Source organism: Puma concolor, chromosome B4, assembly GCF_028749965.1.
Source record: "Puma concolor isolate L17-30 chromosome B4, mPumCon1.1.hap2, whole genome shotgun sequence".
Taxonomy (NCBI): domain Eukaryota; kingdom Metazoa; phylum Chordata; class Mammalia; order Carnivora; family Felidae; genus Puma; species Puma concolor.
The window spans coordinates 71,865,999-71,879,794 of record NC_141673.1 but is presented as its reverse complement, the minus strand read 5'-3'; the positions used below and the strand labels follow the sequence as shown (position 1 = coordinate 71,879,794).

The 13,796-nt window shown below is 38.4% G+C and overlaps 1 protein-coding gene across 3 annotated transcripts in view; it reads right to left on the bottom strand.

Moving 5' to 3' along the window:
- Positions 1 to 13,796, bottom strand: part of ADAMTS20 (ADAM metallopeptidase with thrombospondin type 1 motif 20) — a 180,713-nt gene that overhangs the window by 148,896 nt on the left and 18,021 nt on the right. For all 3 annotated transcript variants that reach the window (XM_086713618.1, XM_086713617.1, XM_086713616.1), the window contains exon 3: positions 12,485 to 12,647. In XM_086713618.1, the coding sequence (XP_086569744.1) occupies positions 12,485 to 12,647 (163 nt within the window). The remainder of the gene's footprint in view (positions 1 to 12,484; positions 12,648 to 13,796) is intronic.

The window sequence follows — 13,796 nt, the reverse complement described above, 5'->3', positions numbered from 1 at the left end:
TTGTCTACTGCTACTCTGGTCACTGTAAGTTATTCCTCCTAGATCTGTCGTTCCTGAAACAGGCTTCAAATGAAAATACTATTCTCATGTGAAAAATTCTAACTTTTGATATTTGCTTTAAAGAGTTTTTAAAAGAAATACTAAAGGTATTTTTCAAAGTACTTTTAATGTTTAAAAAAAAAACTTAGGTCTAATTAAAGGCAGTCACTGAATATAAAATGTTAAAATTTAAAACTCTAAATTTTAATGGTACTTAATATCTTTATCATGGAATTAGTTTTTATTCATATTGCTTTTGTCAGTTTTTATTAAGTCTACTAATTTTGGTGTGAATATGTGGGAAAAACCTAGCTTTGAAATCACTGATAAACTGAATTCTTATTTTCAAATAGGTATCCTGTTATTTTACAGTACATATCAGGATTTACTGTATCACTTTTTAAAAGAATGTTTTTGTCAATCTTAACATCAGGATGTTAATCTAACATCAGGTACGTTTATGTATATGCAAGAAATCTGTATACTGCAGACTAACACAATGAGGGAGTTTTATCCCTTCAGATTACTGGCTCTCTTCCAAGAAAGAAAAGCCCAAGAAAGCAGCCTTCTTGGGGTAGGTCCAAAGGTCTGGATATTCTCTACATGAAACAGTGTATCTGTCGCCTGACCTGGCAATGGGCCCAACTCGTACTCTAGCAGTAATGATCTTCACAAAGAGTGGAACACAGGCTGGGACCAGCCAAGAACATGGACCATGCTTGTGCAGTTTCCCCTGCATTTGTACTCATTTTGAGAGCAGCCCAAGCTCAGGTCTCCAGGTCTTTAAGTAGGGCAGCAATAGTGAATCAGATTCTAATTGCAAATAATTAAAGTCTTTACTTCCTTTTCATGAGGAATTATCACATGGGTAAGCAGTGGAGAGCCAAAGATTAAAATTTACCTCACTAAGCATTTGCAATTAAATTGTGTTTGGTAGACCAAAGGAAGACTATAAAATGAGCTATATGGCTGATTAGCGATCTAAAACGATAGATTTACATTTATTGCTCTCCACAAGTCTATGGAGTTATTTTCACTTCTTTCCTTTACCTAGTGAGTACACATGTAAGATTAACTAAACAAAAATGAGGATATCCTTCTACAGCTCACATACCATGGTCCATCACTTTAATCATTCCCTTCAGGACCTTATCTTCTTGCTCTTTCAATGTGGCAAGGGAAAATTTACAAACCAAACAGACTCATGAAAACATTCACAGAAACTCTAAAGAAATTACGAAACCTAGTCTGGTAAAAACCTAAGGTGGACTTTCTATTTGAAAATCAATTATCTGAACAAAGGAGAAAGATACAGGGATCACGTTGGGATATGCAGAGGCAAACAGTTTTGCTAAAATTCAACATCCATTCACAATAAAAATTCTCAGGCTAGGAATGTAAGGGAACTTCCCTAAGTGGATAGGTAGTAAGAGAAGACTACAGACATTGCACACATTAGAAAAGGTTGAAAGTTTTCCTTGTAAAATTGATGAGGCAAGGATTTTCATTATTGCCATTTCTAGTCCATTTTGTTCTAGAACTCCTAGCCACTGCAATAAGTGTGGGGGGGGGGGGGGAAGGCTGAAAGATTAGAAAATAAATAGCCATCCATATGATAGTTCCAAAAGCATCAACAGATAAACTATTACAATATATGAGCAAGGTTGCTGAATATTAAAAATTACCTGCATTTTCATGCAGAGAAAAAAATTTTTTTAAGTTATACCTTTCGCGATAAAAAAAAAAATCACAATACCTCTACGAAGAGATGTAGAAGTTATTATGTGAACAACAAATTAATGGAGAAAATACCATATTGATGAGTTAGAAGACACATTATAGAGATGTCATTTCATCAAATTGATCTCTTGAACACGAAAATCAAAATTTTTCCCTTTGCGGAAACCAACTCTGATTCTAAGATTTATATGTAAATGCAAAGGATAAACAACAAAGATAATCTTGACAAAGTCAAGGGCTGCTCCTCCACATTTCAGAACTTCAAGAGCTATAATATTTTTTTAAATATAGTATGGTAGTAGCACAATGAATGGACTAATCGAAGTCCAAAATAGACCCACATATAGAAACACTTTTCTGAATAAATGATGCATTTTTAAAATTCCTATGAAATATTTTCAGGGGCACCTGGGTGGCTCAGTCGGTTAAACGTCCGACTTTGGCTCAGGTCTGATCTCACTGTTCATGAGTTCGAGCCCCGCATCGGGCTCTGTGCTGCTAGCTCAGAGCCTGGAGCCCGCTTCAGATTCTTTGTCTCTCTCTCTCTCTCTCTCTCTCTCTCTCTCTCTCTGACCTCTCCTGCTCACACTCTGTCTCTGTCTCTCTCTCAAACATTAAAAAAAATTTTTTAATTTCTATGAAATATTTCCATCAACAAAATAAAGTTTTATTTACCATTGCTTTTGATTGTTTTGTCAAAATCCCAAAATAGGAGATTTAAAACTATGTTTAAAACTGACAGATTGAGCTCTTTCATTCAAATAGGTTTTTTTATTTAATGTTCTACCTCAAAGTTTAACATGTGACTTTTATAATGATGGTTTTCACAGCATAATTAGAACCCAACAAGGCCACCTAAAAATAATTCATTTAAGTCTCTTCACAATACTTAAGTTTTGTTCATGCCAAGACTTTTGAACCCTTTCAGTTAACACATTTGAGGTCAGCAATCATCGCTACTTTGCAAACTCAATAATCAGTTCCAAATCTTCATATTCTTTTAATTCCTAACACCATTTAGCAAATTAATCTGTAGTATCTTTTTGAAAAGTTCACATGGCTTTGGGGCACACATTCCTGTCCTGTCTTCCTGACCTCTTAATTTTTCCTAGTTTAATCCTCACCTCTCCAAGTGCTAAACATTGGCATGCATCACCATTCAGTTCTTGGAATTTCTCTTCCATACTCTTATCTATTCCCTACGCAATTGCGGGCAGCCTTAAAACATAGGATACTCCTAAGTTATTCCAAGTCCAGACCTCCATACCAACCTTCCCATTCATATTCTATTGCCTACTTTACTAGTCTCCCCCCAGATGTCTGACTGGGATCTCAAAGTCAAATTATGAACATAGGGGATCGGAGGCAAAAATAAGATAAAAATAGAGGGAGACAAACCTTAAGAGACTCTTAAATACAGAGAACAGAGTTGCTGGTGGGGTGTTGTGTGGGAGGGATGGGCTAAGTGGGTGATGGACCTTAAGAAGGGCGCTTGTTGGAATGAGCACTGGGTGTTGTAAGTGATGTATCACTAAATTCTTTTCTCAAAGTCATTATTACACTATATGAAACCAACTTGGATTTACACATAAAATAAATTGGATGTTCCTTCCTAACCTGTGGTTCCCACAGCCTTACCCATTCTTGGTAAATGAAAACTCCATCCTTCATCTGCTCAGGCAAAATTAAACACACACACACGCATGTGCACGCACACACACATTTTAGGATAATCTGACCACTCCTGTCAACACTCAGCCCCTCATACCTGTCCAAAGTGCATACTGAACGTGGCTACTTCTAACTTCATGGCTACACCCTAAATTCAAGAGGTCAGCATTGCTCAACATAATGATTGCATTATCTTTCTTGCTTTGTCACTTGTTCTGCTAGCTTTTCTCCATGTAACTGAGTGATCCCTTTAAAATGCAGGCTGATCATGTCCCTCTTGTGTTCAAAATCCTACAGTGGCTTCCAAGGTTAGTCGTAGCCAAAATACCTAATGTGATTTATAATATCCTATGTGCTGGGGTGGATTCACCATGAATGTAAAGCCTCTTAAAACTTCTGGTCTCTCGCAAAAATCCCTTTTAAGGCCTTGAGAAGAATCCTAGAGATTTTGCATTCATAATTTTTCTATTTTTTCATAAAGCCCCCTAATTTGTTTAGTGTTCAAGCCCCACAACCTGGATCCACCCACAACTACTCGACTTAGCCTCCCACAAACACTGTGACTTCATCTCCTACTACCCTCCCTCCTTCCCTATGCTTGTACAGGCTGGTTATGGGACATATTAAACAGGCCTCAGCACCTTTGTAGTTTCCATGAAGGAGGTACTCAAATATTTTACAAATGAAGGAACAAATGAATAAACAAATCCATGTTGGGACAAGGTTGAGTGAGGCCTCAGCCTCCGGAGCTATTAATGTGGAACAAGAACAAGAACCTCCCCTTAGCAGTCGGCTCTTTTCTTCATTTACTCATTTGGAACATGGAAAACCAGTACAGGTCTTACCAATGCACTCATTTGCTCTCCTTCCTCCAGCCCACCATGAGGTAGGAAACAAAGGGCTATGTATTGACCCTACACCATATATTTTCTCTTTTCCAGATGAGTACTATGAATGGAGCCCTCTAGGGCTAGTAGTGGATATACTAAAAAGAAGTCAGAAATGTCTATTCGCCATTGCAAGATATTTTGAAGATCACAACATAAACTTTACCTTTGGCCTTTCAATTTGTACTTTTCCCATCCCCCAAATAAAATGCTGAGGAATGTGTGTCCCAAAAAGCCAAGTGAATAATCCCAATCTGCTACCATATATACATAATTACTGGATATAGAAGAGAAAGGAGTTAACCTAAAACTCTGAACAGTGTCACACTAAGAATATTACTGGTCCTTGTACATAGCCTGTATGTTAGTTACTAATATCTCAGTCCTCTATCCATTCCACCTCTCAGCACAAGTTTAGCTGTGAATCTATGGATGCCAAAAATATCCTATATTCTATACTTCTCATCAGTTTTGGGCACCTCATTTTGTAGTGCTCAAAGTTACCTGAATTTTTCCAACACCAATCACAACTGTCCACCTGTTGGTGAACTTTCTGGTTTTCCCTACCCAGCATCTATTTATCTAACAGCCCCCGGCTTCAAATTGGGTGTCTATCCCCAAACTCCATCTATGATACAGTTGCATTGTCCTGACTCCACAAGCAGGGTGGCTGATTATAGCTCTGCTACCAGTAACAGCAACTGGTTGAGGCCAAGTCAGGTCAAACAAAATCAGACCCTATATACCAGGACCTCAGTTTTAACTATCGGGGGAGAGGACTCCCAACACCCACTGGATTGCTTTCAAGTTAAAGCCCAAATCCCTTGAAGTTTACTGATACCTTCACTAGTTTGCTCCTCCTTACCTCTCCAGCATCACATCATCTTGCCCCCTGATATCCTACACCTTAACTACTTTTAGTTACTTAAGTGGTTCAAGCACTGTCTCATCACCAGGCATTTGTACATACTGTTGCTTCTATCTGGAATACTTTTTATCCTCTCCCTTTCTCCTGACCAATTCCTGCTCATCTTTTGGGTCTCAGATAAGGAGTTATTTTTTCCTCAAAGAAGCCTTCTCAGACAACCCCATCTGAGCTATGGTCTTTCCAGGAGGCCCCAAATCACCTTCTGAATGAACCTTGTCTTACAGACCTGAACAGAAAGGTTATTTTGGTACTAATTCCTCACTTGTTTGCACAACAGTTACTGTATTATGTAACATAGTACTACTTGTTGTGAAGAATGTAAAAGATGGAATAAAATGCTATTTTTTTTTTTACTTTAAGGAACATAAAACCTTCAAGTTAATAAGTGAGATAGCAGAGATATAAAAATCCAAGATAGTGTTAATTACATGCAGAACAATACAGCCCCTACATTGAGATATTTTATAGCTTGATATTCTAAAGACCACATTCTTAATCTTACAGAATTATAAGCAGGTAGGTACATTAGCCACATGAAAATAAGGTGCTAATTATAAAATAGCAATTTTCAGTAAAGCAAGGGTCTAAGAATGTACAATTAGTCAGAGACCTAGAAACGAAGGACTCTAATCATTTTTCCAATCACATTTTCATCTGTATAAATGAAGAGTATCTTAAGTATTTAAATCAACTCCTATTTAAAGGTATTTTTAAAAATAAATCTGAAATGTTATGGAAGTGGAAGATTAAGGAGAGATTGCCTAAAGACTAAGTGACCAAATAGGAAACAAGCCAAAGGAAATCCAAGGTGTAGGTCACAGAGGAGCAAGCACTGTGAGAAGGGTCAATGGAAATGTATTCCACTTCTGCAGCAGAGGCATACATTGCTGTCTAGTAAAAACTCATAAGGACTTTACCAAGTTGCGAAGTGACTAAAAACCTTACCTAGGAATTTCAAAGAAGTGCACCAACTTAAAACAAAGATGGCAAAGGTCTTAATGGCAGAACAGAAAAAACAGATGTGCAATCTATTTCAAAGAAGGGTTAATAGTCTCAGACCCTCCTCAGCAGATTTAACAAACCCATGAACCAGCATAAGCAGACAGGAGTCAAAATAAATTTGAAATCCTAGCAACAAATGAGAAACTAATTTTACAAACTGAAAGGTAATCAGATTGTAACTGATTTAGTTTGACACCATTATGTTCAAGACACTGGCAGATTTTACTCTTCAGTTAAAGGTTATGATTAGGATAGCTTCTCTTATACCTTAAAATTCATAATCTCTCCTATACATTTCCAAGGCAGCACATAGAAGTCATCAAGGGAAAGAAACCTTACCTTCAAAATTAAGAATACATCATTTCTACCCACAATTTTTCCAGTATAGCATAAATATATAATCCTTGCATAAAGAGAAGATTTTTAGAAACCTTTTAGGGTTTATTTTTGAGAAAAAACACTTGGGGAAGGGGCAGAGAGAGGGAGACAGAAGATGGGAAGCTGGCTCTGTGCTGTCAGCACTCAAACTTATGAGCTTATGAATGATGCGGGGCTCAAACTTATAAACCATAAGATCACCTGAGCTGAAGTCAGATGCTCCACCGCTACCCAGGTTCCCCTAGAAAAACTTAATTCTTAGGAGTGGACAGGTAGTTCTTCCTAGAAAGAACTATTATTACCACACATGAAATGTAAGATTAAAGTTACTTTCCATGTTCTGTTTTCAAAATGCACTTGATCAGATTAAACACACACTCTGGTTCCCTTTTCACATCATTCACCGGATGTGGGAATTAGCCACCTCGTTAGAAATACAAGATAAGAGGCACCTGGATGGCTTAGTTGGTTACATCAGCCTCATGATTTTGGCTCAGGTCATGATCTCACAGTCCTAACATCCAGCCCCACGTGGGGCTCCATGACGAGCATGGAGCCTGCTTAAGACTCTCTCCTCGAGCTCCTGCTCTGTCAGAAGAGGAAAAAAAGAAAAGCAAGTAGTACTGGATAAGATTTTAGACAAAACAGGACTTCAAAGCTCTGGGACACTGCCACAGACTTAACACAAAGCATCATATGCAGCAGATTGATCCTGGTTCTTGGGATACATTATTACCCATAAATTTCATTCTGTGAAGCAGAGCACCCAACTGGCAAAACAGGTCTTTTAAGAATGCTGTCCTCGTCGAACTGTCACAGCACTGCCAGGCTTTCCCCCTCACAGAAACCATCTGTAAAAGTTCACAATGATCACAGCTTATCGTTCTTCCAAGGGTTGGGAAGAGGACCATGAAGAGCATTCTGAGAGTTTTTCATAATCCATATTAGGCAGATGTAGTGCTGAGGATTCATAATCTCAAACATCTTAAAATTTCACAATTTAGGATCTTTGTTTCAGGGATAAAATTTAACATTACTGGGACAACTGAAGAATGACCACTGAAGAAACTATCCTAAAGGGCACAAATGTTAATTAACAAAGCAAAAAGGGTGATTTGAATGGTTTGGGCAGATGATGTTATTCAAATACCAGTATTTTCTAGATAATAGGACTTTCAAAAAGTAGCACTTGCTAAGTTTCCATTATAGTATGTGTTTGATTTAGAGTTTAAACAAAAAAAAAAGGCTTCTTTGGTGGGGAGGGGTACAAATGGAGAGTAAGGTGGAGGAGACTGGTGGTTTCTTTTCAAGTTTATCAGTTCAAAATATTGGCCACGGTCAGGGACCTTGGAAATCTTTAAGATTCTGTAAACGGGTGGCTAACCAAACATGACAGTTTCTCCCCCACCCCCAATTGAAAAATCCTAGCTTTACGTTATAATACAAAAGATGTGGTAATACTGGTCTCAAGTTCCCTGTGCACCTTTTGCCAGAAGCACGTCCATCCCACTGCCCAATGGACACCTCAGTGTCCTACTGACACCTCACTTTACTCATTTCCTATAGCTGCCTGGTCCCTATAACCATGAGGTACTCAAGTTAATAAAAAACTGGAAACTTGACCTGTACTGAAACAAATTCATTAGCCATTTATTACCTACTGTAGGTTAAGATCCAGAGAAGTAAATTCTCCAAGTCAGTAGGAGAGCCAGAAGTACAACTCTGTTACCAGACTCCTGGCTTCCTAAGTCAACTGTGGCCCCTGCCAACACTAAAGACATCCATATTTCTTCAAACCAATGCTGATTAAGTCTTTAAAAGGGAAATAGCCTGTATAGAAGTAAAATTTTACTTAAAAGAATTCTCATGCATTCATAGGATTATCCGCCTGGGTTATACACAGAACAATCTTTACCATCTCAAAGCTGAGGAAAAAGCTTTAAAGGAAATTATCTTCAATTTACTCTTTTATGTGCAATTCACTTGACGTCTAAATCCTCTGTTGACAACATAGCTGCTTTCAGTCCCCTGGGCTTGAGTCTCTCCTCATTCAAATCCAAAATTATTTCTTTTAAATATTAGAGAAAGAGAGAAAGAGAGAGACAGAGAGAGAGAGCGAAATGCAAGCTAGTAGAGGAAGAATCCCAAGCAGGCTCCCATGCGGTCAGTGCAGTTGACGTGGGACTCAATCCCACAAAACGGGAGATAACGACCTGAGCCAAAACCAAAAGCTGGATGCTTAACCAACTGAGCCACTCAGGTGCCCCCCAAATTATCTTTAAAACTAAAGCCGCTGAGTACTACAACCTTAGAAGCTATAGATGGTCTCTGCTTTAACAGTAGGGTCTCTTCAGTACCCATAAGATAGCCTACACAATCCTACACTCCTTTGATATCTGCACCTGTGTGCCTTCGCGGTCCCATTTTGTCCTACTTTCCACACTCACCACACACATCAGGACTCTGGACATACAAATACTATTCCCCTCTAGTCTGTTCTAACTTTTACAGATTGAATGATTTCTGATTTGGCTCTCAACCACAGGACCAAAATGTGCTCTGCTTATATCTGCCAGCACAGTCCAGCTTTCACAGGCACACTGAAATTATTTTTAATTTTTTTTTAACATTTATTTGAGAGAGAGAGAGACAGAGACACAGAGCATGAGCAGGGGAGGGGCAGAGAGAGGGGGAGACACAGAATCCGAAGTAGGCTCCAGGCTCTGAGCTGTCAGCACAGAGCTCGATGCAGGGCCCGAACTCACCTACTGTGAGATCATGACCCGAACCGAAGTCGGTCACTCAACCAACTGATCCACCCAGGCGCCCCAGGCACACTGAAATTATTAAAAATCCTCTCACTACAAACCTCAGTATCTGTTTTACTTCCTGCCCAACGGAGGACCTCTCCACTACTATAGTAATAAACCCTTTTGCCCATGCTTTCCCCACACTCCTTCCTGCCTCCTGACCAACCCACATGCCTCATAGCTTGTCATGGGGTGGCATGTCCCCTTCTCTTGCGAATTGTAAAATTCTTTCAAAAGGTAGTTATTTCCAGGTCTGTCACCTTACCATACTTGATCTAAACTAATCTTGGGTGCTTTTTTTTTTTTTTTAATACAAGTCCCCTCTACCATCAACCTTTTACTTTTGCTTTGAAAATGCCCAAAAATCCTTCACAATGAAGATTAGGTGCTTGAAGTATCACTTCCTTGGTAAAAACCCAGGAAGTTGCTGCTCAGCCCCTTGAGCTGCTTGTGATACAGCTCCTTGCCCACAGCAGCCTCGATTCAGTTTGTGATTTCTGTTCTTGTGTTCTTTTACCACCCCCAGGGCTTTGAGAACCTGAATGAAGAGAATCACTCAAGTTTTACCCAGTACATTCCTTGGCACATGTTAGGGACTCCAAGACTAAGGATAAGTTTAGAAAAAACTAGGAAAAACACAGAAACTTTGAAACTGGCCAACATCATCTAAAACCCATTGAAAGACCTTTCATTTTACTCATGTCAAGTCCCGTTTAATAGAAGAAATGTTTTAAGCTCCTAAACTCCTGACACTGAGAGGAGAGGGGCAGAGTAGCAAGGGAAAAGACTGCAGAGCTTACCAGGACCAGTTCCGCTCTGCCGTGGGTGACAAGGGGGATAAGCAAGAGCAAAACTGCATGTAAAAACCCAGAAGATATTTCATTCCCAACCTTTTCAGAGCCTCCCCCTTCTGAGGTTTTAGTTTTGTTAGGGTGGATGATGGTAGCATACAGAGGCTGTTTGCTCATTTTGTGGGGTTTTGGGGTGTTTTGCCATTTTGACTCAATTTTACTTAGACAATGTCGGAGGTCTACCTGGAGCCTGGCATCCACAATAGTTAGGTTTGGCAACCAAATGTAATTTGTATGGCCTCAAGGAGCCACTGTCAAACCTGATGTTGAAAACAACCATCAAGGCTTGAAAGCACTATGAATTGCAACACTTTAGGGCCAAAATGAATTAAGACCATCATAGAAATGTGGGGAAAAAATGACTTTCCCTTTTCCCCTTAACCTTTTTGGTTCATGTGCTCAATCTTTAGACCAACCCATTTGAAGAGGTCCTTCTGAATCAAGGTTCACCTGTGGAATAGAAGATCCTACAAGTATGTCTGAACAATAATGCGTGAATTGGGGAAGAAAAAGCCTTTGATAACATTTTACTAATTATGTTCACAAGTCTCCATTTTGCCTAACAAAATGATGATTAGCAGCTAATTATTTAGGCCATTAATTGATTGCTTTGTGATTAAAGATACGTAGGTTAGTTGTACTTAAATTACCTCCATTTTTAAGACTTGTAAAGGATACAGTCTTCGAGGTTTTAGTAGATAAATGTGGAAAAATTGTGACTAAAAAATGAAATTCCATAACTTTCTATTTAATTTTGTGTGTTTGTAATAAATGTGTAGTATAAAAAATTTTTAAACACAAGACTGGCTTTTCTTGTTCCATTCTCTTTCTGATAATGAACACTGATTGTGAATGCAAAACCCTGCATATCATTATGTGAAACATTTATGCATTCAGAGTGTCTACTTGATGGTTTTCTTCTTAAGAAGCTAAACAATTCATTAAACAAGCTGCTCCTGAATGGTAGATCAGAACAAGCATAAGCTGCCTTCTGTAGAATTCTATTGTGAAGCTGTACCCATTTGTGTTTTCTTTGAAGCCATAAAAATGAAACCCTTATGCTCATATTAAAAGCATAAGAAAGGCATCTATTATGTCAATAGATTTAAAACACGGCCTTAGACACAGTGAGAACCACTCCAAAATGGCACTCTTATAATAGCAAAGGTTAAGAAGTGCATTCCCAGAGAAAACCTTCAAAGGCCTACATATCATTATATCCCAAAACAGATGGCATTGCAGTGTTGGGACTATACTTTATGGACACCTACAATCTCAAATAAATCCTTTCTAATCCCAGTCCTTTGTCTAGGTTTTGTACTTTGATGATAACTGCAGGTGCCTTTCTCCGTTCTTCAGAGAATGACACAAGGATATGAAGATTCACGTACACACATGGACACAACTCTTAATAGGACTTCCATGCAATGCACTAATTTTACTAGCAACAGATTTATACTTTATAGATATGTATGATTTATATTTTACAGATACCTACTATTCCTAGATTCTAATCCATTATAATTCTTTGGTCTGAATTTTACAGAAACAAAAAAATATCACTCATTATTGGAAGCATAAACTCATAAAAACCACTTTGTAAAACAATATACGGAATTTTCTAATATCTGTGTATATACTTGGGAAAACCTCAACTACAGCAGATGGAGACAAGAAAATTCACAGCAGCATTGTTTATAATGACAAACTGCAAGTAACCCAAAAGTTTTATCTATAAGAAAATGGATATATGACCTGTAAGATACTGCACAGCAAGACTAAACCCCTGCTACACACACCAAAATAAATCTCAAAATACTGAGTAAGAGTCAGAAAACTACAATGTTTCTTTTACAAAGTTGAAAGCATAGAAAATTGAACAACGGGTTATTACTTTGGTTCTTCTTTAATTATCTAAAATCCTGCTGAGAAAAAGCATACTAGTAGTGTGACTAGTAAATGGATTAAAGTTTGATTATTAAATCTCATGCAGAATACTTTTTTGGATCTAAATTTATTTTACAAAATTGCCTACAAACTAATTTCTAATGGGTCCTTACAGGTCAAGAAAATTTGTTTGAAATATACTTCAGTATTTGAGGAACATCTGTCAATTCTAACCTACAAGAATATTTAAATAGTGTAATTTTACCAAAAAAGTTTTACTCCACAGTTTACCTGAAACTTCACAAGGCTGGGGAGATTGCAGAAAATAGCTGCTCTTTAATTCCTGTCTGTATATAAGATGTGGCTTGTTATGATCATCTTCAGGTTCACTCCCATCTGCCTTCATTATAGGTTCTAAGAAATATTCACCATCATGCGCTTTAAATGTTCCCATCTGAAAAGAAAGAAAATAATTAACTTTGTCACTAAGAAGGGAAAGCATGCAGCGTCAGTTTTAAGTGAGCACACAGATGCAGGACATCCAGAAGTCCATTCATTCACTGTCATCCACTAAACATAACGTTTCCTTGCCATGATGACCCAGTACATAAGAGCGTGAAGGAACCAAGACTGGACAGCTTTCTAATAGGCAGTGTTGTGATGACCTGCATTCCAGTAAAAAGAATGGCATAGGCAATGCCCTCAGGATGGCCAAAAAAAAAAAAAAAAAAAAAAAAATCTATCACCTTCTATAATAAGAGAGCCTGTTTAGCTTGGTTTATATAAGGCAGTGAGTTTTCTGGGGTCAGATAAGAGATCTTGAAGGTGATGCTAGCAATTTACAATTTGTAAGCCGTGGAGAGCCACTAAAGAGTCTTCATGAAGATCTATCTTCTGAATTCCAGAAGCCACAAACTTGTTTTTCAACATCCCCACTTGGATAACTAGTAGCATTCTCAACCTAAACACGTCCAAATCAAAACTCCTCATTTTCAGTCCAAACCTGCCTTTTCAATGGTCCCTATTTCAGTAAATGGCAACAGTATTATTCCAAATGTTCAGGCCACAAGTCCTTAGAAGTCAAGGATGAGCTCTTATGCCTAAGGTAACATCCTACATTTAAGTCATCTGCAAATCCTGATAGCTCAGCCTTCAAGGTATAACTGAAATCCAACTGCTTCTGCCAAGTTTTACTAACACATCCATGATCTAACCTAATGTTTTGTTTCCTCTATACACCAACAGTCCTTTAGTTTAGGGTCTATGGAGGAGTCACAGTAATTTCTCTTTAAGTCTAGATCAATGTTCTTCAACAAACATGACCAAGTCATTCAGTAAAATCCAACGTCCTTACAATAATCTATGATGTCCTGCTGTGCTCACATCTTGCCCTTACTATGCCTCCAGGCACACAGGTAACTAATTCTGACTTCTAGCACTTCCACCCTGGCTCCTTCTAGAGCTCCACTCCTGGTGTCTCTGCGATTTCTCAAATATGACAAGATGTGTTCAGCTCACCTCAGGACCTATCCCCTTACTAAAACTTCTGCCTTCAAGCACTTTCATAATGGCTCCTCGAGCACTTGTTTCAGATTTCTGCTCC